General features: G+C 43.6%; 1 protein-coding gene across 2 annotated transcripts in view; it reads left to right on the top strand.

Moving 5' to 3' along the window:
- The window catches only part of MICAL2 (microtubule associated monooxygenase, calponin and LIM domain containing 2), a 1053240-nt gene that overhangs the window by 1013637 nt on the left and 12291 nt on the right, over window positions 1–27312 (top strand). For both annotated transcript variants that reach the window (XM_078680924.1, XM_078680923.1), the window contains 2 exons: window positions 9204–9303; window positions 17648–17721. In XM_078680924.1, coding sequence (XP_078537050.1) covers window positions 9204–9303; window positions 17648–17721 — 174 coding nt within the window. The remainder of the gene's footprint in view (window positions 1–9203; window positions 9304–17647; window positions 17722–27312) is intronic.

The following is a 27312-nucleotide window of genomic DNA, read 5'->3' as shown; positions in this document are numbered from 1 at the left end:
GGTGGCAGAAACCACCAACATAATCAACACATCCCTTCTCCCTGATAAAGTCTTTTGCTCACTGAAACATTGCATAATCACATCCCTTTAAAAAAGAAATCGGCCTCCCCATAAATATTAAGAATCTCCTGACTCATGTCTGACCTCTCTTTTCTTAGCAAGATAATGGAAAGGAGGCGGACATCGCAATTTCAAGAGTTCTTGAAACTAAACCTCATCGTCCATTATTTTCAGTTTAGATTATGCCCTTTGATAGGGAAACAAAACTGTTGTGGTCAGTATGTGGGATGAGCTCATTCTCTCCTCGAATGAGGACAACAAAACTGACCTGTATGTTGCCGACAAAAATGTTGACCAGAAAGTCCTGCTGAAAAGGCTAGAACATCGGGGAGGCATATCAACCCAAATATTTCTCATTGGCCCTAGTCCAAAAGTCAGGATCAGATCAGCTAAATTGTTTACATGCAAGTGATTAGTGGCATTGATTGATGATCATCCATTCTGTGTCTTACTTTCATTATCTACTTACACCATCAGCCCAGCTCCTGAGGTAGGTGAACTTCCACTCACAATACAGATACCTCCACGTGTAACACATCAGTGAATATTTCAACATTACATCAAGCATGGAATTGGTGTTTCATTGGATGAACAAAAGCTTAATGTGCATGAATAGTACCATGATTTAGAGCTGAGCAAATGGAGACCCTGATCCCAATTTATTGAACTGTCCTCCACCCTCTTGTCTTAAAATCCATCCTTTCACCTCTTCAAAAATTAATGCATCAGAAGATTCTATTTGAAACCAACCTCACATTTGCTCTCCAAGTCATTGGAGAATCAGGATATAAACATGCAGCCATTTCTTCTTTGACAAATCCTCTCACTTCTCAACATTAACCACAAAGTTGAGTTGACGAAAGCTCTTCTTCTGGCTTGCTCCACCTGCTGCAATATAATTTACTCCGATCGCCCCAAAAACACATGGCTATGCTCCAGAGACGTCAGAGCCAGTCAGCAAGATTGTGCTTTTAATTTTCATAAACTGGTCCACATCAAACGCACCCTTATGTATTACCTCGTCAAAAATGGTAATCCTGCGTAGAGTCCTTTATTACTTTGCTAACCTACCAATTTGGGTCCTGTAAAGCTGGGTTCGGTCATTAAATGTCCTGCTTTGGGATCCGATCTGGGTGGGGGACACCTCAGAATTTCATTGCGTTTTCTTAAGTGACTGATGTGGCTTGGAGTGCCAAATTACGAACTATATTACTTGCCCGCACAACTGCAGTGGCCCACCAGATGACGTGCACGGCTGAATATACTAGAATTGGGGTAATTCAGAGAACCACAAAGGGAGGGAGAACTGGTGGCACTTTTGATGGGTGCAAAATCGGGTCCAGTCAGGAAAACAAAACTTCTTGCCTTAGGCCTCAACTGCTAGAAATGGGCAAAAAAGAAGAGGTGATGCAGTATATTGTATGCTCTGGTGCTGCCTTTAGTGGGTCTACCCACATCAAGGGTATGATGCTTCACTGCCAGGTGTATGAGACACTGGACAATAGCAAAGATTGAGACTCGGCGATCTTTATTCAGAGGGAGGCCTTCGGAACCTAGATGGCTTAGTAGCTGAAAATGGGTTTCCTAGCAAACAATTATTGTTATGTAGCAGTAGTACAGTCATTACATAGTGCAATTGGAGAACGAGGACTAGAGCCTCAGGTGAATGAATTTTTACAGACCATGCTTACCTTTGCACGTGGGCACAGGCGTATTTCCTGTCTATATCAATTGTTAGTCTCCATGGTCTCTAACAACCTGCAATCTGTACATGTTAAGTGGAAGGATATATTAGGGCAGCAGATCAGTGATAAAGAGTGGTAACACATTCTAGTAAGCTTTGCCATAGTCATTCACGACAATTATCTCCATTTGTATTAAAAAGATAACACGTTTGGAAAAAACAGATCTAAAATGTGGGCGTATCCTGAGGATGCATCCATCCTGTCTAGTTTACTTTAAGCATGTCAGCTCCCTGATTTTAGGTATATGTTTATCTGCTTGCATTCCCCGTGCTGTAATACTCTAAATGGCTTAGCAGCATCATAAGTGCATGATGTATGAGCTGAAGACATTGCATTACCGGCTTTAAAAACCTACTTGTAGGTCTATCATAGGAACTCTGAAAGAAACTTAAATGCATGATAGTTTGAGCCGAGAATTTGTCACCGAAGAATCAAGTAACTATTTCTGATGGAGTAAATGCCTGACGAAGCGGCCCAATGAATGTCTAGACAGGTCTTATCTGAACCTAATCAGGAAGTACCTCTCATGGGCAGGTCTCTATTTTTATTGGGCCATGTTCTCTGGCTGTTGGTCTATTGAGGTCTTGGGATTTATGAGCCATGAACCTTATTTGAAAGATGGAGTTTATTACAGAACATGTTTTGTCAAAGACAACAGTATGGTGGACAGTACACAGACAAAAATGTCTCAGGCCTAAAAAATAGACGTATTCTACTCAAGGAATTATCTCTGACTGCTCTGAGTCTAGTATCTCTGTCAGTAAAGCTCTTGAAAAGGCTGTCTGTGATTTAGTCCCTCAATGGACTGTGTAAAAGAAAACTGAGGAAGAGAGGCAGCGATCCTCTCCGATTGGACTCTAATCGCCCTTCCCTATTACCAAAACAGTTGGCGATTCTATAAACGTTCTTGAGTCTGCTTTTTCAAAAATATATAATTCATCAAATAACTTATTTGCACAAATAATTTATTAGAACAATTGTACGCTTACAATGAAGTGAAGTGAACTCTCGAGACCAAGTACCAGAATAGATTAAGCAGCATGCACAAGACAATATTAAAACATCCAAATGGGGTGGGTATTAGAATATTTTTTATCAAACCTACACAGAAGAATAAACTCGTATTCATTGTTATGAGAACCATACTATACATTGCAGGCTGGTCTGTGCTGGAGTCTTCCCTGCCCCCCCTGCATTAGACTCACTTGAACCAACCTGCAATTAAGTAATCAGAACCCCTGCATATATTTGATTCACCTGTGCTTTTCAATGGCCTGTTCTACTGGACACCCCGCCATCAACCTGGATCAGTGGAACAGTTCTCAACTGTGTTTAGCCAACAAACAGCAATACATCATATTTACTCTTTTAATTAACCCATCTTACCCAATGAAGAAGATATCCTTGCATTGTGTTATTCTCATCTACATGATAATAAACCTGTGATTAAGGTTCCTAGTGGTCCTTCAAACTGTGCATCATGTTATAATACAATAGTAGGCTGTTGACACACAACCATATCTCAAGGTGTCATTGGCAGTTGACAACCTGCACTGAGACAATATCTGACAACATTCAATCCTGGATGCTTATAGTCTATTTCAAAGTAATTTGTTGCTGTTCATTATCCTACTTATGTCAAGCAACAACAGCACACTGTAGAAAGGCTAAGCAACATGCAGCTGCAAAGCATCCCCCAAACGCCCTCACCATGAGTGCCAGAGCTTCTGTATCAACTCTTGCCTCTCCTTCAAAGAGAATCTAACAATCGCAGATGTTCAGGTACCAAATTAGCCTCTTGTGCTGAATCAAGCCATTCATCCAAATGCACAACCTCCAGTCAACTGAATAAACTCTTGATCTGTCATGAATGAATGAGATGAAAGTCCCACTCGGCAGCCTTTTTGACCTTGCATATATCCCTCTCAGGGTGATCTATCCCTCTCAGGGTGATCTATCCTGCTGAGATCACCATCAATCAATGGTATTGAAATTTGACCATATCACCTTCATCAGCATGAATTTCAACTGCCCTCTCTAATTGCATTCCAGCCCATTGATTACACTTTATCCGGCCCGAGCCAGAGATTACAGCTCGAGCTGGAGAGTATGGTCCGGGTGCGGACATTCCGGCCCAACTGCGGACGTAAAGATAGGAGTCGTAAGTGATTTCTGTGAATATCAAAAATCGTAAGTGCCTTCTGTGGATACCAGAAGTAGTACGTTTAGGATTTTGTCTCAGATTAGTTCTGTGAATGGCCCCATTGTCTTTAAAAAATGGACTTGTATTTTTTTAATTTGTTAGTGAAAAACTCACAAATTTGTATTTCACTCCTGCGTTAAATGTACACATGCTATATATATTTATCAATTTTCAAAGTCTATTTGGAACAAAAAAAATAAAGAAATATTAATCAGTAATTGTCTTATATATGTTTATGTTTACATAGATGTTGGTGTGTGAGACAGGTATTACACATATATAACTAAGAAACGGTAGAGAGGAAGAAGAGGTCACACACTTAGATAGGAAACAGGGACATAAATTGCATGTCTGGACGTATATAGGCTCTAAGGTTCATGAAATATTTTATATATATTTATAGTATGGTGGTCTTATTGTTGTATATTTACTTATGGAAATTTAGCATTTCATGTCCTAACCATTAGGTGCCTGCAGCCTGCTTCCCTAGTCACACGACTAGATGTAGTTGGCCTTTGTGTATTCCCCTCAGATAGCCACACAATAGAGGGCCTAGGTGTTGGCACAATGGGCCATCCAAGGAAGGGTTGGGGCAGAGCTGTCACCGACCACACTTGCGATTCAAAGGCGCTGCCCCAATACCCTCACAAAGAGCTTCACAGTAGCCTATTGTGCCCCCAGACAGACATGGACCAGGGCAGGGAGGCAGGAACTTCTAGACGCGTTGCGTGTTGGGACTCTAGAAGCTTCCCCAAATTCAAAGGGGGCTCCAAGTATTAAAATAGGACCCTCAGACCCACTCCTTAGTATGCTTCTGGATCGTGTTGATACTACAGAAGGACTGCCCTGCTGCCAGATGACTACCCTGCTGCCTGAGGCCTACACTGCTGCCTGAGCAGGGAAACTGTACCTGCTTCCTTCGTACCAGATTGAGTGACTCAAAGGATGAGCTAACTGACCTCCTATTTGGAGCTACAGGGACACAACAAGCTCCAGAGGCCTCCGTGCAACTGACCTGTTGCACTAGGCCTGCTTGGGCCCTGCTGAAGTGAGTTCCTGCTCCCCAAGTGGTGACTTCCCAGGGGGGGACAACCATTACAACGCGGGTTTTACCATGCGTTGCTTTTACATTGCATGCATTACAACGCATGCAATGTTACAATGCGTGGTGAAACCACGCATACCATTACATCGCATGTGCTTTTACAACGCATGCGATGTAATGTGTAATGACGGCGGTGGCGGCGGGGGCAGCTATCCACGTCATTGTGAGGAAACTTAGGCTGTTTCCTCACAACGACGTGAAGCAAGCAGGAAGGAGGAAGCAGGATCCGACGGCGACGCTGGAGAGGAGGGAGGTAAGGGGGTTTGTGCATGGGGTGGGGGTTACTTTCGTAGGGTTTAGGGTAGTTTAAATGTAGTGTTTTTTAAAAAATGTTTTAGTGTGTGTTGTGGTGTGGTCGTGTTTGTTTAGTGTAGTATTAGGGAGGGTAGTGTAATGTTTATGTAGTGTAGTGATTTAGGTTTTAGGGTAGTGTAGTGTTGTAGTGTTTGTTTATTGTAGTGTATTAGGGTAGTGTAGGGGTGGGAGTAGTGTGGGTAGCGTAGTAGTGTTTTAGGGTTTAGGGTACTGTAGGGGTGGGAGTAGTGTGGGTAGCGTAGTAGTGGTTTAGGGTTTAGGGTAGTGTAGGGGTGGGAGTAGTGTGGGTATAGTAGTAGTGTTTTAGGGTAGTGTAGGGGTGGGAGTAGTGTGGGTAGCGTAGTAGTGTTGTAGGGTTTAGGGTAGTGTAGGGGTGGGAGTAGTGTGGGTAGCGTAGTAGTGTTTTAGGGTTTAGGGTAGTGTAGGGGTGGGAGTAGTGTGGTTAGCGTAGTAGTGTTTTAGGGTTTTTGGGTTGGGGTAGTGTAGGGGTGGGAGTAGTGTGGGTAGCGTAGTAGTGTTTTAGGGTTTTTGGGTTGGGGTAGTGTAGGGGTGGGAGTAGTGTGGGTAGCGTAGTAGTGTTTTAGGGTTTAGGGTAGTGTAGGGGTGGGAGTAGTGTGGGTAGCGTAGTAGTGTTTTAGGGTTTAGGGTAGTGTAGGGGTGGAAGTAGTGTGGGTAGCGTAGTAGTGTTTTAGGGTTTAGGGTAGTGTAGGGGGTGGGAGTAGTGTGGGTAGTGTAGTAGTGTGGTAGTGTTTTTGGGTTGGGGTAGTGTAGGGGTGGTAGCAGTGTGGGTAGCGTAGTAGTGTTTTAGAGTTTAGGGTAGTGTAGGGGTGGGAGTAGTGAAGGTAGCGTAGTAGTGTTTTAGGGTTTAGGGTAGTGTAGGGGTGGGAGTAGTGTGGGTAGCGTAGTAGTGGTTTAGGGTAGTGTGGGAGTAGTGTGGGTAGCGTAGTAGTGTTTTAGGGTTTATGGTAGTGTAGGGGTGGGGGTAGTGTAGTAGTGTGGTAGTGTTTTTGGGTTGGGGTAGTGTAGGGGTGGGAGTAGTGTGGGTAGCGTAGTAGTGTTTTAGGGTTTAGGGTAGTGTAGGGGTGGGAGTAGTGTGGGTAGCATAGTAGTGTTTTAGGGTTTAGGGTAGTGTAGGGGTGGAAGTTGTGTGGGTAGTGTGGTAGTGGTTTTGGGGTGGGGTAGTGTAGGGGTGGGAGTAGTGTGGGTAGCATAGTAGTGTTTTAGGGTTTAGGGTAGTGTAGGGGTGGGAGTAGTGTGGTTAGTGTAGAAGTGTTTTAGGGTTTAGGGTAGTGTAGGGGTGGGAGTAGTATGGGTAGTGTAGTGTGGTAGTGTTTTTGAGTTAGGGATAGTGTTGGGGTGGGAGTAGTGTGTTGTGTAGGTGTAGGGGTAGGGTTGTCACTTACCTTGCATACTTTTACCACGAGTATTGCCTTTGTGTTGTAATGGCATGCGTGGTAAAGGCATACTCGTGGTAAAAGTATGCGATGTAATGGAATGCGATGTCATTGACATTGCGTAGTAATACCCGCGTTGTAATGGCATGCGTGGTATCAGTATGTGATGTAATGACATACATCCCTTCCCAGGTCATGGATGGTTGGCTGGTATCAGAGAGAGCTCCTTCTGGCCTACCTGAAGGTTCCACCAAATCTGGCAAAAAGCCTTGCCAAACAGCTGCAAGCTTCATTGGAACTGACGCTGAGTGGCACAAAGCCTCACCGCCCAGCTCGTCGGAACTGACACAAAACCTTGCAGCTTAGCTTCACCGGGATCGGTACTAGCCGACGCAAATCCTCGCATTGCAAAGCCACGCAGACCACCCACCAAGTACATAAGGTACAATCCTCAGCAGGCCAAATTTTGTCCTGTGCCCGGCCGGCATTCTATCGTGGTCGACCTGAACTTGTAACTTTGTCCCGGTCCGCTGGAACCTGATACCCTCAGTTAGTACTTTGCACCTTTTGGCGGTACTTCTGCCTGAATCTTTAAAATTACATATCTCCCGTTCTACAGTTTATATTTTTGTTATTTGGTCTCAAATAAATTATTGAAATTTACTCTATTTTTCTAAATTGATGTGGGATTTTTCATGTATTGTGTTTTCACTATTTTGTGTGCTGCATAAATACTTTACATATTGCCTCTAAGCTAAGCCTTGACTGCCATCGTGCCAAGCTACTGAAGGAATTAAGCACAGTGCAATTCAGTTCTTTTTGTGATTCACCCTCACAAGGATTGTGGCTGCTGCTTGAGAGGGGCTCACACACCCCTTAACCAACAACCCGATTTCTCGCATGAATTAAATATAACTTACAGTGAGTTTATTTGGATTTTTTATGATATATTTTGTCCAGGCCTTTGCAAACCCGTGTCAAGTATCCCAGCAGGTCATTAGCCCTGGTCTGCAATTGTGTGGGGGAACAAAGCATGCTTTTTAGCCATTTATTGGTTATTAGCCCTTGTCTCCAGTCATGCTGAAAACAGGGCATGGTTTTTAGCCACACACTTTACCAGTGGCTCTCAATAGTCTCCAGGTGTAACTCCTATGCAGGGCATCCTCAGGATTCCTGCTCTTAATTCCTACTGAGCTTGCTGAGAACTGTGCCAGAATTCCCGTGGAGGATTTTAAATGGAAAATGTAATTTTTGGGATCATCGTACAACTTTTCTTTCACCCACTGTGACCAATTTGCTCCACAAAATATGTAAGAGCAAACATTGTTGGGCACATTTTGTTTTGAAAAGATTTGTGCAGATATCATTTGGGTCAATGTAAGTGTTTATGTCTGCAAGCACTGCAAGCCTGTACCAGTAGTTATAGAGTCGGGGAGCAGATGCAGGTCATGACCACAGTACATACTGGTACTGGAGAATAGGGTTGCGCTTTGCCTCTGTATGGGCAAGGATTGAATATCATAATAGGATTAATGAACCAGCGGCAGAAGTTCATGAAAGGTGATGGTATAAAAAAGTATTAGCCGATCAGATATGTGTTTAGATTTATATCTGGATTGTGAGCCAGTTCATAATCTCAGCTGTCTATGTATTGCTAAAGCATTCTTTTGTGAACATACCAAAAATATATGCATTGGTTTATATCAATGGGGTTACAGTAACGGAACTGAGATGAGTGGTGAGCAAAATAGAAAATAGCTGGAAATGTAAATAATATGATGGGACCTATACATTTTAGGTTTAGATGGTGAACTAACACCCCCAAAGAAAGCTTGAAGCGTTAGTTACTCGTCACAAATTTTAACTCAAAAGGAATAAGTTGGCATCACCATACCGAAGTAAGGTCTGTCTTTTGAGGAAGGGCAACACATATGATAGGTATACATAAATGCACATATATTGCATTTTTAAAGTATTCGAGAAAACTGAGGACCACGAAGAGAATAAGTGGGTTATTTAAGCTTTCGGTTTCTAGAACCCTAGAGACCACCAGATACCATAGTTCTTGAAGCTTTTTCAAATTCTTTTTTATAAAGATTGTTTTACTGAACATTCGATGTTCACACGGTATTGTTCCAAGCATGTAGTGGAATCATTTCCTTGTGACCTCCACAAGTTGCTGACGTCGATGTGGTACACAGGAAACAGGTGCAGGTGTTTGGCAAACAGCAGTGCCAATCAAGCATTCAGTAAAACACCTCACTTCCGTTTCCAGCTGGCGTGTATCACAGGTCACTTTCTTAACCATTCAATGTCTATAAGAGCCGCGCGTGTTATGAATAAATCACTAATTTTCTTGATATGTTTTATTTTTTAAACAGATTCAGGCGCACGGGATGAAGCCCAGCTCTTGCAGGAATGGTTCAAGCTGGTCATGGAGAAAAATAAATTGGATCGTTATGAGTCCGAGCTCTTGATCATGTAAGCCAAAACCCTTTTCACTATTAATGCGCTACACAAACGAGGGGTATGTGTGAGCGGGAGACTGGAGCCAAATCACTGTTTATGTACAGATTTCATTATAGTACTTACGGAGGGGACTGTCTTCCTACGTATTGCATACACTCTAAGCATTAGTTTTGAAACTGCGTCTAATTAACTTTATTGAATCCTGCAGGCGAAAGTGTTTGGAGACGCAAAACCACACAAAGCAGTAAATGATTGTATATCTTTTCACGGCAATAGGGAGAAGTAGCAGTGTTGACTGATTATATCAAATGTTTGCAAAAAAACCAAACACAGGTTGGAATTGCGCATATCGAGGAGGCTAGTCTTTGGATAGTGAAAGTGACTTCTAGGTGCAATCCATTACAATGTTTATTAATCCACTAACTTCAAATATTCAAAACGATGATGCGATAAAATTTCACTTATACTTGATAAACCATCACAGACAAAAACATTGAATATTGATATGCAACCATTCTATACCGACACAAGCTTAGCCGGAGGCTTGCAGAACAGCAGGGTTTACTGGACAACCATTACTAAGCAAATATTCCTACTAAAATTTATTGAATATAAATGCTCTGCAGAAACATTATTCTAAAAGTCTGTCACTGAAATTAAATATTTGGTAGTAGATCAACTACTTCAATTGTAAATTGAATTACTGTTAATTGAAAAAGCTTTTTTGTCTTAACCACCATTTTACTACAACTATTATCAGCGCCTGTGCTGTGGCTTGCAAGACATTCTGTTTACTTACAGAAGGCTTGGAGCCTTCCCATTGCTTACCATTGGTTGGCTTCATTGTCACTCTAATTTTCTTGATATTTAGTCAGTGTGCACCAGCTTCTCTTCCTTACCCCTCCCTGTGCCAGTGCTTGCCCTCTCCTGCAATATTGCTTGCCTTGTCCGTCCCCACCCCTTTTCTGTGTGGTTGCTTTCCCTTTCCCCCTCCCTCCTTATCCATCTTGTTGCTTGTTCCTTCCACCCTCCCATTCCTCCCTGTGTTGTTGCTCCTCGCCTCGCTCAGCCCCGTTGCTTGCCCCCTCCCATACAGCTATCTCCCATTGCTTAAGGCCTACATTTCATCAAATGCAACCTTTGTTAAATGTCCACAGATTGTTAATGTGTTTAGCCATGTTGCACAGCAGCACAGCTGTCTACTACGGTTTTTAGACAGAGGTCTGCGCCACAAAATGATGCTTCTTTGAGGCTGGCATTAAAGAGGAGAAATATTTTAACGTCTAGAGACATTTCTGATTTTGGAAAAGTTTCAATATTTCCGGTATAAAACCTATAATAGACATCCTGCATTACATATCCCACAAATACCTTTGCACTAAGGAGCGAGTGTGGCACTAGGGAGTCTGATTGTGCTTCAGCTCTAGGACAGAGTGCAGTAACATTATATCTTAGTAATAGATATGGCGCTGTACTGCTCTCTTATGCAGCACAGCAACTTTGGTTGCTATGCTACATTGTGTGACAACTTTGTAAATCTATCTCTAAGTGTCTCTGGGAGTGAAGGACAGAGCTATGAAGAAGTGGCTAGAAACAAAGGTGCAAGGAACACCTTAGGGTGGCCACCTTCCTTCAAGTCATTACAAACACTATTGACAGTCTGAGTTTTGTGTGATTGCCTGTCTCCTGAGGGTTGTAGTCTTATTTTGCTTCAGTTGAACTAATTACAGAAATACACCTGAATTCAGTGATTTCTAGGTGACATGTTCAAGACTGAGGTTTGTGCCAATTATGGCCTGCTTTGATGTGGTCCCTCTAGACACATTACAGTATAATTTTAGAAGATGCAGACCTTAGATGTGGCAAGAAAAAAGGAAGCCAGAAGAAGAAAGTGGAAGAGCATTTTGGTTCATAATAGGACATATTCTAGTTTACTACTAGCAGATCCCAGCTCTGGCAATGGGAAGTCAATACAAATAACAATAATAAGTAAGTGGGATAATAACAAGCAAGAAATGGGTCTTTTTGTGTCGAGAAAGTGTGACTTTTTAGGAATGGCTTAAAGACAGTGTTAGTTTTCTTGCCAGCCTCTTGTATTAAAAAATTATTAAATCAAAATATATACTTCTATACATACATTTATGCCGGCTTTCTGCATCCACATATACATTCAACTGTCATTCTCATTTTGCTTCTGCGCACCATAGTACAAAGAATAGAACCATGGGCTTGCCCATTTCAGCCTCAGGCTTGTGAACTTGAAGGTGTGAAAAGCATTGTATCTGATCACAATTTCCTATTTTACCAAAAATAAGTGCACTTGAATGCTGGGGTTAGTGGGTGAACACTTTACTTTCTCTTTTTTTTCTTGCCATATCGACTTGCATTTTATTAAGTGATTGAACTATCACTTACATTTTCTCATTTTTGATGTCATCAGTTATGTCATCAATGGTCTCATTTAACATATAATGTGTGAAGTGGTAAGCAATACATGGCGGGGTGCAAGTTATGGTAAGCTCATTAAATTTCAACTGGTGGAATTCAGCATTTTTTTACATGTCAGTTTGTATGGTATTTCAACTCCTAACCTAACAATGGTATCACTTTCACCGTTGTAGGTTTTGTAGTTTTAGTATGTATGTGTATATATACAAATATGTGTGTGTGCGAATATATATATTTATTACCAACTGGCAGTAGCCGGTAGGTAGTCATAGTTAGGACCTAGTTTCCACATGAAAAGCATTTTTTGTTTTGCCAATAATTTTGATGCTGTTTGAAGAATCTTCATCAAATGTCCAAAAGTAGTACGCCACTCACTTCAGTTGCTTTCTTGAAAGTTTTGGGGTGGTATATCAAGCAGGCCCTGAAAAAAAGGGGGGTCCCATACGCATTTTCCCCATGCAACTATCCATATGGATTTTGAGCACAACTGCAGCTTCAACTCCTGCCAAATTTGGCAGCAAGCTAACTCTTGGTCCAGAAAGCATGCTTTTTATGATGTGGTGTAAATCCATTCCGTAGTTTTAGAGACGTTAACTGAAAACCAAAGTTGTATATATAGGTATGTGGATCCAACAGTCTATGTGGTGAAATCTGATTTGCTGCCAACACTTCAACCAGGAAGTGTTGGCAGCAATTTAGGGACTCATACTCAGCGAAGTTGCCAAGCAAATGTTTAAAAAAAACAAAAGGGGACATGGTAGGAATACCATGACACCCTAGCCCTAGAGCTGGGGTCCCACTCGGACCCGGCAGGGCAAAAAAGCATTTTCTTTTAATTTTCCTGTGGAAATCACGGATCTGCTCTTCCCCAAAAAAGCACAGACTCCAACACTTGTTTTTTATGAACTCCCAAGTGTGCCAGATCCCGGGAGCATGCTTTTAAAAATATAACTTAGTGGGGTGTGCACGTGACTCCCCCCTTGCAAGGGGTGCTTCACCTCCTGGGACCACCACTTCTACGTGTTATATTTATATATTAGGAGGGTGGCATGCTGGCCCCCTCCTCAGGCCTTTAAAAGCCCTGGGGACCACCACCTCCCTGGGGCTTATGAATTAAAAAAGAGGGGAGCCGTGCAGACTCCCTCCTACTTCCTAATTGCCCCAGGGACTGCCACCTCTGCGGAGCACCAAAGTATACAGAGAAAAAAGAGAGGGAGGCCGTGTGCCCGCCAGATCTTTTTGGACCCAGGGACCTCCTCAGGACTGGACTGTGGAAACTGTAGGGGGCGGCCACATTGCTCCCCTCCTGGAGCTGTTAATGACACACATAGGCACCCACATACCCACTCACAATCCACACAGTCACTTACAGACCCATTCATAGACCCAGAAAGCCACTCACATATCCACACATTCACTCTCAACCCTCAGACCCACTCTCATGACCTCTCACACACTGACTCCCAGAGCCATACAGCCTCTCATACACCTACTCACACATCCAGAAAACTTTTCACACATCCACTCATGCACCCATTCATCCACTAAGACACCCACTTACCGATCCATGCAGCCACTCACACACCTATTTACTGAGCCATACAGACACTCACACACCTGTTCACAGACCCATATATCCAATCACACACCCACTCACAGACTCATACAGCAAGTCACAAAACCTGTTACACACTCACAGAGCTACTCATGCACTCACTCACAGACCCATACAGCCACTCACACACCTAATCCCCGACCCATACAGCTACTCACACACACAATCATAAACCCATATAGCCACTCACACACCCCCTCAGAGACCCATAGATCCACTCGCACACACCCACTTACACCCCCCTCACACACCTACGGAACAATTCACATACCCACTCACAGACTATACAGTCACTCACATACCTTTAGAGCCACTCACACACTCACTCTGAAAGGTTACAGTTATGGAATATAATAATAAAAATAGAAATTCATTAAAAAAACAAAGGTTACAGGGACGTAATAGTTAAGAAATAATATTTTTTTAACCTAGAAATTCACAACAAAAAATAGGTTACTGGGACGTCATAGTTAGGCTCAGATTTCACCTGTACAAAACCAGTGAAATTCAGCAGTTATAGTTACCTGAGATAACTATAGCTTATGCCCCCGCAATGCACTGCCTATGACTTTACATATTACATCATTCATGACATGGTCAGTGGCATTACTGATGACATCATCCACAGAACCACTCACACACTCTCACAACTACTCACACACCCATACAACTACTTAAACCCACAGAGCCACTCCAACACCCACAGAACCACTCACACAGCAACTCATATATCCATAGAACCACCCACAAACCCACTTACAGATCAATACAAGCACGCACACACCCGCTTACAGACCAATACATCCACTCACACACCCAAAAAATCACTCATAGACCCATAAAGGTACTCACATACCTACCCATACAACCACTCACATATCCACTCATACTGCTACTCATATACCTACTCACACCCATACAACCAGACACCCATACAACCAATTGCACTCCCATACAACCATTCACACAGTCAATCACACACTTAGAAAACACATTCAGAAACCCATTCACATGCCATACAGCCACTCACATATCCACTGACTGACCTATATAGCCACTCACACATCCACTGGCAGATCCAAACCGCGATGCACATACCCATGCAGGCACTCAGATGCCCACTCACACACACATACAGTCACTCAAGCACACACTGATATATACAGTCACAAAGACACTCCGATGACCCATATCTGAAACAGCATCATTCATTAGTAGTTCAGAAAGAGTAGTCATTTAAAACCATTTTTTCAGTGAATTTCTATGATTTTTAATGTTCATTTTGAACTATAACGCCCCTGTAACATTTTGGCTTTTTCAGTGAATTTCTGCCTTATTTTAATGTTATTTCTTAACTATAATGTCCTTGTGACCTTTGAGAGTGGTTGGGTGTGTGGCTGTATGAGTCTGTGAGTGGGTGTATGAATGGATGTGTGAGTAGTTTTGCCGGTGAGTGAGTTAGTGTATGAGTGAATTTGTCAGCGGATTAATGGGTGTGCATGGGAGTGTGAGTTGCTTTGTGGGTGTGTGATTGGCTGTATGGGTGTGTAAGTGGGTGTCTGAGTGGCTGTATGGATCTGTAGGTAGGTGTGTGAGTGGCTGTGTGGGTCTGTGAGTGGCTATGTGGGAGTGTGAGTGGCTATATCGATATGTGTGTGGGTCGTTTTGTGGGTGTGTGGGTCTGTGAGTGGATGTGAGAATGTCTGAGTGGGTGTCTGAGTGGGGGTGTCAGCAGCTGTGTGAGTGACTAGGTCAGAACGGAACCTCACCTGCTGCTTTATCCAGCAAGAGTCCATAGTTTTGCACAAAATATCTACCCAACTGGAGTCCTTTCTACTGGTTAATTACTACCTCATTGGGTAAATGTCTAGTTCATATTCTACATTACAGTTGCATATTGGACCATGAGGAAATGTTTTCCATGACCTTCTGTGTGTTTAGGCAATCTGATTGCTTTTCTTGCGTCTTCATCCAGAAATTTGTAATAACATTGAATACTCCTATAGAGAAGAAAGAGATAAATCTCTACCAAACTAGGGTCCTTCCTCTTAACCATGTGAAGTAAGTGTTTCTTTGTTTCTTGGAGATATCCTCATATTCCTCTGCATCAAGAACTTGTCACCAAAATGTGCGGAAAAGGTGCGGCGGGCCTTTAGGTAAGCTGCCCACCATCCTGGCAAAGGAGCAGGAAGACCTTTGCATACTACTAAGGTGCACGGGGCGGGGCCAAACGGGCAGAGCTTCCAGGTGATGTGCACTTCATTACGCATATTTATTTAAATGGAGAACCATAAACTCTGCTCTCACCAGGACACAACAAGAGAGAACCCACTCCTCTATTCATGGGGATGGAGAGCAGCTTAGTCCCCTTTGTGGGCTGATTTTGACCTGGGGACCCCAACCCCTTGATGCAGCTGTTAAATCTCCCACCAAGCAAGAGCAAACAGCTATGTCCCAGGGGTGGACATCCTGGTACATAGAGAGCCGGTCCTTGGGGGTGGGGGTCACCAGGGTCAAAAATGGATTCAGGATTGGTATCACACGCCCCTCCTCCTTTCTTATACTAGGGCCTGCCCCAGGGAAGTGGGAATCTCTAGGGCTCAAAACAGCCTGCCGGGGTGGACGCATGGTCCCCCTACCCCTTTGAAAAAAAAAGCTAAGTCCTAGGGAGGTGGCGGTCCCTAGGGCCCATATCATCCATGGGGAAGGGGGCTGCATGCACCCCACTTCCCATAATATATAAATCAGTATGCCTCTGGGAGCTAGTCTACCCGGGGCTCAAATACAATCAAGCGTGGGAGATCGCCCTAGTGTTTGTTTAAATGAATTTTCACTGGGATTCACAGATCTTCATGATTTATGCAATGAAAATTAAAAACAAAATGCTTTTTGGCCCTGGCTATGTTACTGGGGGACCCTAGCACAAGGCCTAGGGGATGGGTATTCCTATCCTGCCCTCCTCTTTTTTTTACCTTTTTGTTTGGACTCAATTGATGCATTCACCTTTGACATTATTTGCATGTTATCTCTTCAATTAACCAATATCTCACAATAGTAATACATCAGGTATTTTTATTTAGAAAGGTAATGAAATTATCTTGCCACCGAGTGGTGGCATTGTGCGTTCATTAAAAAAATATATCCTACTAACATTTAAAAATGGGGCTACAACAACGAAGAAATACAAGGAGAAATGCTGAAAATCCATCTGGGAAAAGGAAGCATCAGTAAGTAGCCCAATTGGCTAAGGATGATGCTAGATTGTAATTGCAGCTGAACCTGTAATAAACTCCACAAGACTCCTTAATTTGGCCACTTGTGTCAGGAAGGGGATTTGCAGGAATCATTCCCAGTGCCGTGTCACGACATGTTTGCACTAAGGTCACCTGCCAGAAAAACAACAACACTTGTGAGTAAAAGTGATCGTTGGCAGCCAGAAATAAAAACATTTTCAATGCAAGGAATAGGGACCAGCAACGAGTGAAAACAGGACACGGGAGGAGGACCCCACAGTAAGTCTAAATCGTTGAAATGTATCCTTTTGGGATAGTCATTAGGGAAACTTTAGTCCGGATGATATCGTGATTTCCTCAGTATGGATTTCTTCAGTTACACATAGATCCTCAGGGTAAGCTATATGTACTTCAATAGTGAAGTGATTTCAGAACTAGGTTATTTACCTACTGTCTTAAAACTGGGATCCTATAGTGGAATGCAACTTGTACAAACGATGTGAAATAATGAAATTTAATTTTGGTGAAGCAATGACGAGTCTGCATAAGATGACTCTGCCTAGCTGCATTTTGCACTTTTTAAACACCTTTAGAGTTACACAACATATTGGTGATACTGATCACGGGCTTAATCAGGAATTGGAGGGGGGGGGGGTGATTGTCCAAGTCTTGCATACACTCTGATCATTCGTCATTCGTTTTGGATCTTTGTCTTATTAACTAGGAAAGAGCCCATCTCCTTCAAAGGTTTGTCCCATTCAGAGTAGACCTTCATTAATAATGGTTTTTCTAACTATTTTACATAAGCAAATGAAAGCTATAAATACAAAACGTGCTAATTTATGTTGAATTTAAGCAATATGAAATATCTGCAATGCTGATGGAACATTTCTATACTTCAATGGCTAGCAATTTCACTTGTATGTTTCAAGGAAGCATGCTTTACTTTTTAAATAGATTTTTTTGTGTAAAGTTATTCAGCATGTCACCAGCATTGCACATTTGAAGTCCTGACACAGCTTATCTAATCAGCGTATTGAATGACCCTTATGCATTCCAGAGCCCAAGGACTAGAGTTGGAGGATCATCAAAGCAGATTGGAGCAAAAATTAAGAGAGAAAATGGATGCTGATGGTAAGAATTTCCTGCAATATGTAGTATAATTTATAGATAATTTCTTTACTTCTACTATTATTGTAGCTTTAATTAAGGTTAAGTAAACTGCAGTGTTGTGTGTGGATCCATGTGTTGCATCATTCGAATGTTGCATCATTCGAATGCTATAGTATTCAAGATAGTTTCTTCTAGCGGCAAAGATGGCAGGAAGTGTGTAATTTGGGGTTTGCAAGTTCTACAACACAACGCTCTTTCAACATATTTTAGTCCCACTTTAAAGTAGAGTCAGTTTGTTTCAGTGTTAATGGTGTATGACAACATATAGAACATTAACGATAGAAAATCGGTATTTTCTGCGTGTTTTTTTCAGATTATCCGCATCTTTCTGATCCCTATTCTTCCTGGATTTAGAACTCTGTGCACTGTACTCCTGGTAACCAGGAGTCGAGTATCTGTGTGCTCCCTTTAAACATAGTTAAATTCGCTTATTCCTAATTGACACATTTACCTTGCTTAGAAGTTCCTGGTACATGGTGTAGAAAATGTGCCCAGCGCCTGGGGCTTACATTCCACTTTGGGACTGCAGCAGATATAGTGCCATTCACAGAGTGGGTCTACAAAACATGGATTCAGGCCTATTAATGTATTCCGATAGCAGCAGCTGGGGCCCTGCTGCACAGATCTGTCAAAACACCCTTTTTCACAGATAGGAAAGCTGATTTTAAAGTATTAAATAAATCACCCCTAAGCACATCTTGCTGCCCTCAAGGTAGGGGACATAACTTTTAAGAGTGTAACATGCAACATTAGAAAAGGCATGTTTGCCGAGTGACGAGGAACAAAACAACACTGTCACTGGTACATAGGAAAAGTCAGAGTACACAGTATATGCTTCAATCTTTAACTTTTGACCTTTACCAGCTACAGATTCCATTCACAGACTTATTTTTTATATTTAATGAACATCGAATTTAATGGTGAATTAGAATTTAGATTCTATATATTGGAAATATAACTTTTAGAAAATGACTTTTATACTGTCTGAAGCTGTTGGAGGACAATTTGCATTATCTATTTAACAACTGCCCAGCCTGTACTTGCTCTTAAGGAAGTGGGAAAGAGGTGTAAAAACTGCTCACAGAGTGGAAACAATGGATTGGGAGGGGTGAGGTATTTTCTTCCTCTGGCAGGAAGAACACTTGCGGTGGGCCTAGGAACTTAAGAAACTTGGAAGAGGCCTGCCTTGTCACAGTTAAATGCCAGGCAACAACCAGAAAGGCCTCAGCCTGTGTCTCACTAGTAAAATGCCAAATGAACTAGTGATGGACGGAATGCTGAACAATTTCAAACACTCAACCCCAGTATAGAAATCCGGTCTAAATCTATTGTCTTTGTGCTCACCATGCCATTACAATTTGGACCCAATCATGTGCAAATCAGTCTTGACCCTTCTCCTCATTGGCACAGTTCAACCCGAACTTCCAAGCCAGGTCCTCCCTGAATCAAGTATCATAAGACCGATTTTGAGGTATCACCCTTCATCAGCAGGATAATTTGTTCCCAGTGGCAGGGCAGGCACGGTACCCACGGCTGGGCATACCCTTCCCACTTAGGGCGATAAATGGAAAAAGAACAAGTGATGAATGGAATGCTGAACATTGTCAAACAGTCCCCCCAATAAAGAGATCTGGGCCTACATCCATTGTTGTTTTGCTTCCATCTCCATTACAGTTTGGACCCATCCATATGCAAATCAGCCTTGACCCTGCTCCTCATGGGAACAGTCGAGCCCAAACTTCCAGGCCAGTCCTCCCTGGACCGAAAACATTATCCTGGGACTGGTTTTGGGTCTCACCCCTCATCAGCCAGGATAGCTTCACTCCGGTTCAGTGAGGACCTGGCTTGGCAGTTCAAGCTGGACTGTTTCTATTGGAGCAGGGTCAAGACAGATTAGCATATAGCTGGGTCCAAACTGAGGTGGCATGGTGTGCAAAATAATGATGGCCCGAGTGATTACCAGTGGCTGAGATTAATTCAAGCATTCCATCCATCACCATTTTGTACACTTTTTTTGCCCCACTAGTTGGCCAGTGGGAGGAAAACTAACCTCCGAACTGGGTTTTCACAGTTTGGATTTTGGGAGTAAGGTGCATTGTGATGTTGTTTGCAGTAGGGCAAACAGGGACTGTTGTAAAAGTGGGCAGGCTTGCCTTTGGAAACTTTTACCCTATTAGTTAGGGAAAAGCCAGGAGTCACTCCCACCCAGTAGCTGGTGCAAGTCATAAATGTGGCATCCTATGAACATCTTTTGGACCTGTGGAACATCAGAAGACAACTGAACCTGCTTTTGGTGAACAGGGAGGAGCCCCTGAAGAACTCATCTCTCTTGTAGCCAGGACGAAGGGTCAGATATGGCCATCTGACATAGCAGGCTGCAAGAGGCATTTTCTCTGAAGTGTAAAGCTGCCCTGGACTTTGTTGTTGGTGTCTGCTTGACACCCTGAGATCATCGAAGTACCTTCCACTGGGGTCCTTCCAAATGTACTCCTATCATTGTTTGGGCACTAAAAGAACTCTTGAATATTCCGCCAGAGTTTCCGACCTTTAGCAGGATGTGCCGGTAAAAGTATCCAACTGGCAATTGCACAGTGTCAGATTGAGTTTCAGCATTGTCCTTCACAGAGACTTATGCACTTCAAGTAAAAAAACATCAAAGTCCCATTAAATAAGAAAATACCTAAAGCTTTGAGCACCAGCGGGCCATCCAGCCTTTGGTTCCATGGTGGCGACTACATTTTCAGCTGTGTCCGTCTTGGAGAGAATTTTTCTTCTAATACATTTTAATTTATTAATGCTTTAGTACTGCATTAATACTTTACACATCACCCCACGTTAAGCCTGTCTGATCTGAGCCACAGCTACCAGGGTGTTGATCTCAGTTTAATTTAGTGACTTCGAGGGTTCACTGTGACGAGAAGTAGTTGTATTCCTTGAGGTGGTCAGTCACCTACCCCAAATAATAAACCACTTTCGGAAATGAACTAATTGAGATGTTCTTAATCAATGATGCCCTCTTCCATTACCAGCTCCATGAAACTCTGTGTAAAGGTACCCGGACCAAGTACTGAGCTATTGCCGATTATAATGCAAAGTGTCCTGTAAAGGAGTGCACTACTGAACTAACCATTATGCCCTCAACCCTGCATTGCTACTTGTACCACAATTTCATAGTTCTATCCACTATCTGAAAGAAATATAGTGTCCAAAGATGATAGAATGAAGGCTGGTGGTTGCTGGTAACTGGCCATCTCAGATGAAAAAGGAGCATTACTGATTTAGGTGGGCAACTTTCAAAAGCTCAGTTTTAAGCCCTATTTCCTTCATAACACTTGGGAAGAGATGACTCCGCTAACTATGTAAAAGGGATATCACAAAGTGCACAATTGTCAGTTGAAATATACTTCAGACAATTGTCAGCTATTATCAACCATCTTCTAGCACTTTTTAAAATTCAGTCAGTGCAGTTGAGAGAATAAACATTAGGTTGGCCATGTAGTCTACATACATACCTTATAAAGTCTTTTTTTCTTTCTAAAAAACTTTACTACATGCCCGATCACTGGTTAGGTGTGTATTGCCACAGGTAGAGTGATCTCCCCTTTCTTTTTAGTACTTTATTGGAGGCAATGCAGTAGGAAAGCGTGGTATTTTCACCAATAGTCACAAGATGCCTTGAGGTGTAGCTGAAGTCCTCAGTTTCACCCAGATGAAGCCTTAGAACATGGCGAATACCTAGCTGATGTAACTTTTCTTTCACTCTGAAAGTCCGGAAAAAAGGCAGTGAGTGATAGTATAGAGTTGATATAGCAATTTTAATTCATTGATAGTCTGAAGGATGGAAGAGTTTGGAGAACTACTTTACCACTGTGGAAAAATATGTATGATTCTAGGGCAGATGTAGTGTGGAGTTCACCAACTATGCAAAACTGTTTGATAGGCAATTGTGCATCCATCTTCTCGTTCAACTGTTTCATCTCATAGGAAACCATGGGTTTGAATGACATTCCTGGCAGATACATAAAGGACAAAATAGCAAACTCCATTATGGATGAAGTGGCGTCTAAATTGAAAGCAGATGGTGCTGTATAGCTTATTGATATCATAAGATAACATGTAGAAAATCATTGAGATATTGAGTCACGTCTCACATGCGCAGTAATGGATGAAGAAAAAAAAACAGCCAGGATCAAAAATAACAAAGTGTACCATCAGCCTAACACTCATAATTATCTCCAAAAAAGAGGACATTGGCTTACTGACTGGGTGTGAGTGTTTGATTGATTCAGATGCTCCGTCCATCACCACCCCCTTTTGTACCGCTTTTGGCCTCCATAAGTGTGGCAGGGTATGCTCATACGTGAGTCCCTTGCACACTTTGCCACTGGATTCAAGCAAGCCGGGCTGACGACGGCTGGAATGCCAGAAACCGGTCCTCGGAAACTTGTTTCCGGTCCAGGGAAGGCATGGCTTGGCAGTTCGGGCTGGACTGTTCCCATGAGTCACAGGGTCAGACTGATTTGCATATAGCCATGTCTGAACTGGGGTGGCAGAGTGGGCTAAAGAAAGGTGATGGATCAAACCCAGATCTTTTGACTGGGTGTGAGAGTTTGATTGGTTCTGATGCTCCGTCCATCACCACCCCCTTTTGTACAACAACAAAAGAAAACATCAACACCTCAAACTATAATAGCATATTTAATGTAGGCTTCTTTAAAACAATGATGCATCCTGTAAAATATCAGCAAGCATGACTAATTGTGGGCAAGAAGGAACTAGAGTACATTGATTCTGCACTCTGCTTTCTACAGTGATGGCAGTGGCACAACATGCACCTTTAAAAGTGCTTTATTTGACCCACAAATCTTACTGAGCCCTGGATCCTATTCTAAATAACTAAACAAATTAGTCAGTCATTCCGTTGTTGATCTGTAAACTGAGATCGTTAATGGACAATAGGATAACCCATCCACTATAAACAGAAACGGTACTGGAGAACAACTGGCAAACAAGCTTAGAACTTGTAAGGACTAGCCCAGACACAAGACCAGCCTAATTAAAAACTCCATGGGGAAATGAAGACCAGCCCATCCATTGTGAGTGGTGTTCCCTAAGCAGCACCCCAGAGAAGCCAGCAATCCGTGAACCTTGCCAAAATTTGAAAACTGCAGTCGCTATCATATGGTGTCGGCCTAGTTATTTGAATTGTCCTGGTAGTTTGGTTAATTTATTGTTGGTCTCCCCACCAAAAATCACTCCAGCTGTCGATCGTAGAGTCTCAGACTGTGGCTTTAGTACAATAACAGAAGCTGGGGTATAATATGATTGGGCTGTACAAACAAAATTACTACTTTTAAGTACTATTTCCCTTTCTCAGACCTTAAGTCTCTCTCTCTCTCTTATCAACCTCTTGTTCCTACTTCCTTGCATTTCGAATTTACCTACAAACGGAATATGGTATCTGCGAATCACCAATAAACTAAATTATTCATCTTAAAGTATCCACAGTTGCATGTCTCTCTAGTGGTAACTTCCTGCTTTATTGTGTCTTCCAATAATATACCCTCCACATTCCCTGAATGAATGGGGTTGATTGTACATGACAAAAGGTGGTATAACTGCCCAACATTCAGTGCTAAATTTTAGCCGGTGGTTTTTGTGCTTGGCACCGGCACTTATTCGCAATTTTATGTCAGCTTTCACATGATGGGGCTGTTTGCATATTTTAGAGTTGAGCAGAACAACAGTTGTTTATTAATTACATTACATGAAAAACAACTAATACCTGTCACCCAAACAATTCTTATTGCTTTGCGTCTGTGGAACAATCTGCATTGTCAGCCTTATAGCAGTGTGATGATTAGTAGTTTTGTAGGTACTATAATTGGCAGTGCTGGCAGTGGTAATTGGTAATGCAAGCTGCGGTGGCCTCCTCACGACGGCCCTGGCACTTTATATTTTTCAAATTAAGCACTGCAAATATTCCAATTAAAGAAGCACATATTTTGTGGCCTTCTAGTGGACTACTCCCTTCACCGCCCAAATCAGCTTGGTAAATGCTGCCTCAGTTGCTGCCACGGACCCTCTGGTCATTATTTCAAGGCCCTTCTCTACCCACAGGCTCCCACCTGTGCCTCATCCCTTGTGGTCTTGGGGTAGAGTGTCACTGCTCTGCTACTGGACTGCCCGCCTGTCTGTCTTATTTTCCTGCTTTTGTCTGCTTCTTTTGCCTTTCTTCTGCATATGCCTTTTTTTGCTTTTGCCTTTTTTCCTGCTTTTGCTCATTTCCCTTTTTTTTTTCACTCTTTTCGCCACCTTTGCCACTGTGATCCCCGCAGCCCGCCACCTCCTGTGACCCATCCTGCATTTCTTGCCTCCCGGCTGTCCAGCCCCCCACTCACTACTTATTGGCAGCTGCACCACTGGCGCACTGAAGACACACCAAAGGCAAGCCCGTCTGTGCCTGGACCGTGCCCATCGCCACGGACCCTGGTTCTCGAACCCTCCACTGATGCAACGCCATTACCCTCCTCATCCACAACACAAGATGGCACACCGTCTACCACCTCACCTCACCGGACACCCAAGGACTCTTCTCCTGCTAGAACTTCAGTCACACCCTCACCCTACCCCAACACGACAGATCCTCTCTCCACTCAGCCAACCTACAACGCACCCACTGGCTCAACTATATCCTCCTCAACATGCCCTTCCACCACAAAAATGCCACAGAAATCTGGGACCTCCTCACTGCCGCCTTTCCTGACATCGCCTTCTTCACGGAAACCTGGACCAACCCTAACTCAGGTTCGGACATCGCCACTGCCATCCCGACGGCTACAAAAATACCCCCAAGGACCACACTGACGGACCAGGAGGAGGCATCGCCATCGTCCACAAGGACACAATCCACCTGACCACTCACTCGAGTGACCCAACGACAACCATGGAACATCTCCACTTCCCAACCTAGTCTTGTCTGCCGGTCACCCCTCCCACTGTTTACCACTGTCTTTACCGCCCCCATTGTAGCTTGAAAAAGGCCACCAAAGAACATCTCATCGCCTTCCACAGCATTACCACACTGCTGACATCAACAGACGCCAACACCTGAGCATGCCACCTTCACTGATGGATCTCCAACTGTGCCGACGCTCTGGCACCCTTCAAAAAGGCACCAGGCAAGCAACACTCCAAGAAAGCCAGCTGGTCCACTCCCGTCCTCCACTAGTTCAGACGCACCTGCAGATGGAGCAAGATGAGATGGAGGAACAACATAACCCCGGAAATCCACGTAACCTTTAAAACCACCTTCGACACACACTACCTTCTCCTCAAAACAACAAAGAAAGAGGCCCTCCAAGACAGAATCAACGCCAATGCACACAACAGCAAAGAATTCTTCTCCATTTTTAATGTGTTTGCCAGGCCCAACAGCGAGACCACAGACGTCCCACCCTCCCAAGACCTCTGCAACAAACTCAGCACCTTTTTCCAGCATAAGATCAGGCAAATCTATGACAGCTTCAACACCCAAGACCCTGCCCGTCCCCATCGCAAGCAACTCTGCCGCGCCCCAACAGATCCTGCTCAACTAAACTCCGCTCACCATATACAAAACACTCAAGACCATGTAGAATATCCACTTGGAAGCCTCATCGGACCCTTGCCCATATCACATCTTCCATAGAGCAGCCACCTCCATCGCCTCAGAGCATCGCTGCACCATCAACTGCTCCATCAAAACCTCCACCTTCCCTGATGACTGGAAACATGCTATGATCAACTCCTGTTGAAGAAGCCATCCTACGACTCGACAGACTTAAAGAACTTCAAACCCATCTCCCTCCACCTGTTCCCAGCCAGAGTCATCGAGAAGGCCATCAATGCCCAACCCTCTGAGTTCATCGATGAGAACCATGTCCTGGACATCTCTCAATCCGGCTTCTGAAGTAACCATAGCACTGAAACCGCACTCTTCACTGCCACAGACAATATCCACTCCCTCCTCAACCAGCCCTCATCCTATTGTACCTCTCTGTCCCCTTTCATACCGTCTCTCACCGCACCTTAATCATGAGACTCAACAACGCCAGCTTTCATGACAAGGCCCTGGACTAGATCCACTCCTTCCTTACCGGCTGAACACTACCTCTGTTCCTCTCAGAGTCTACAGGGATCAGCTGTGGAGTGAGCCAGGGCTCCTCACTGAGCCCCACCCTCTCCAAGATCTACATGGCCCTCTTCGTGGCCATTGTCAGAAACCACAGACTCAATATCATCTCCTACGCCAATGACATCCAGCTGATCCTCTCCGTCACCAATGAACCCACAGCCGCCAGAATCAACTTTCATAGGGGGATGAAGGCCGTCACCACTTGGATGAAAGATAGCTGCCTCAAGCTCAACCCGGACAACACCGAAGTACTCATCCTGGGACCCTCTCCCTGGAACGACTCCTAATGGCCCTCCACTATGAGAACCTCTCCCATACCCACGTACCATGCACGTAACCTCAGCATCATACTGGACTCCTCGCTCACAATGAACCACCAGACCAATGGTGTATCCTCATAATGCTTCCACATGTTCCACCTGCATTGAAAGACATTCAGATGGATCCCTACAGAATCTGGAAAGACAGTCACCCACAGACTCATCACCAGCACACTCGACTATGGTAACGCACTCTATGCTGGTGTTACCCAGAAACAGCTCAGGAAACTAGAATGTTGAAAACGCTACAGCCAGACTGGTCCTCAACATCCCCTGCCGCAGCCACATCACACAACACACAACACACAACACCTCCAACTCAGCTCCACTGGCTTCCAGTCAACAAGAGAATCACCTTCAAGCTTCTCACACATGTCTACAAAGCTCTCCATGGCGCAGGAGCAGCATATCTGAACCAGCGCCTCTCATTCCACATACCCACCAGACAACTTCACTCTGCCCAACCTGCCCTGGCCACTGTCCCACAGATTCGCAAGATCAGAACTGTAGAGCGATCCTTCTCCTACCTCGCCACCAAGACCTAGAACACCCTAACTTTCCTCCTCAGGTAATCCCCGTCGCTGACCCAATTCAAGAAGGATCTCAAGACCTAACTCTGCGACTGAGCCTCCACGCCCAGACGGTTCAGCAGCCCACCCCCCTAAGTGTCTTGAGACAGAGTAGCCACGCTATACAAACTCCTTATTGATTGACTTATTTGCCCCTATAAAACCCCCAGCAGGAATTAGTATTGCTTTTATTAGTTATGGAGCGGGCTCTAGATTATGCAATTTGTCAGGAACAGTATTGTTTCTTCTACACTGGTGCCCTACACACACTACATACTCCTGAGTACTACCCTTGAAAAGCCCTGGCACTATCCTCTCTGGTATACCATGTGGATTGTTACGTGAGTGCTACAGATAGTTGAGCCCTGATGATGACCTTTTTACTTAGAGACAAGTGTGAAATGGCATTGACTTCTAAAAACGGGCTTCTTTCAGCTAAATTAAAGAGCTGACCTGAAAACATATTAAATATGTGTTGTAACTTGGC

The sequence above is a fragment of the Lissotriton helveticus genome, chromosome 3_1 (assembly GCF_964261635.1).
Source record: "Lissotriton helveticus chromosome 3_1, aLisHel1.1, whole genome shotgun sequence".
NCBI lineage: Eukaryota > Metazoa > Chordata > Amphibia > Caudata > Salamandridae > Lissotriton > Lissotriton helveticus.
This window is presented reverse-complemented; position numbering and strand designations above follow the sequence as displayed.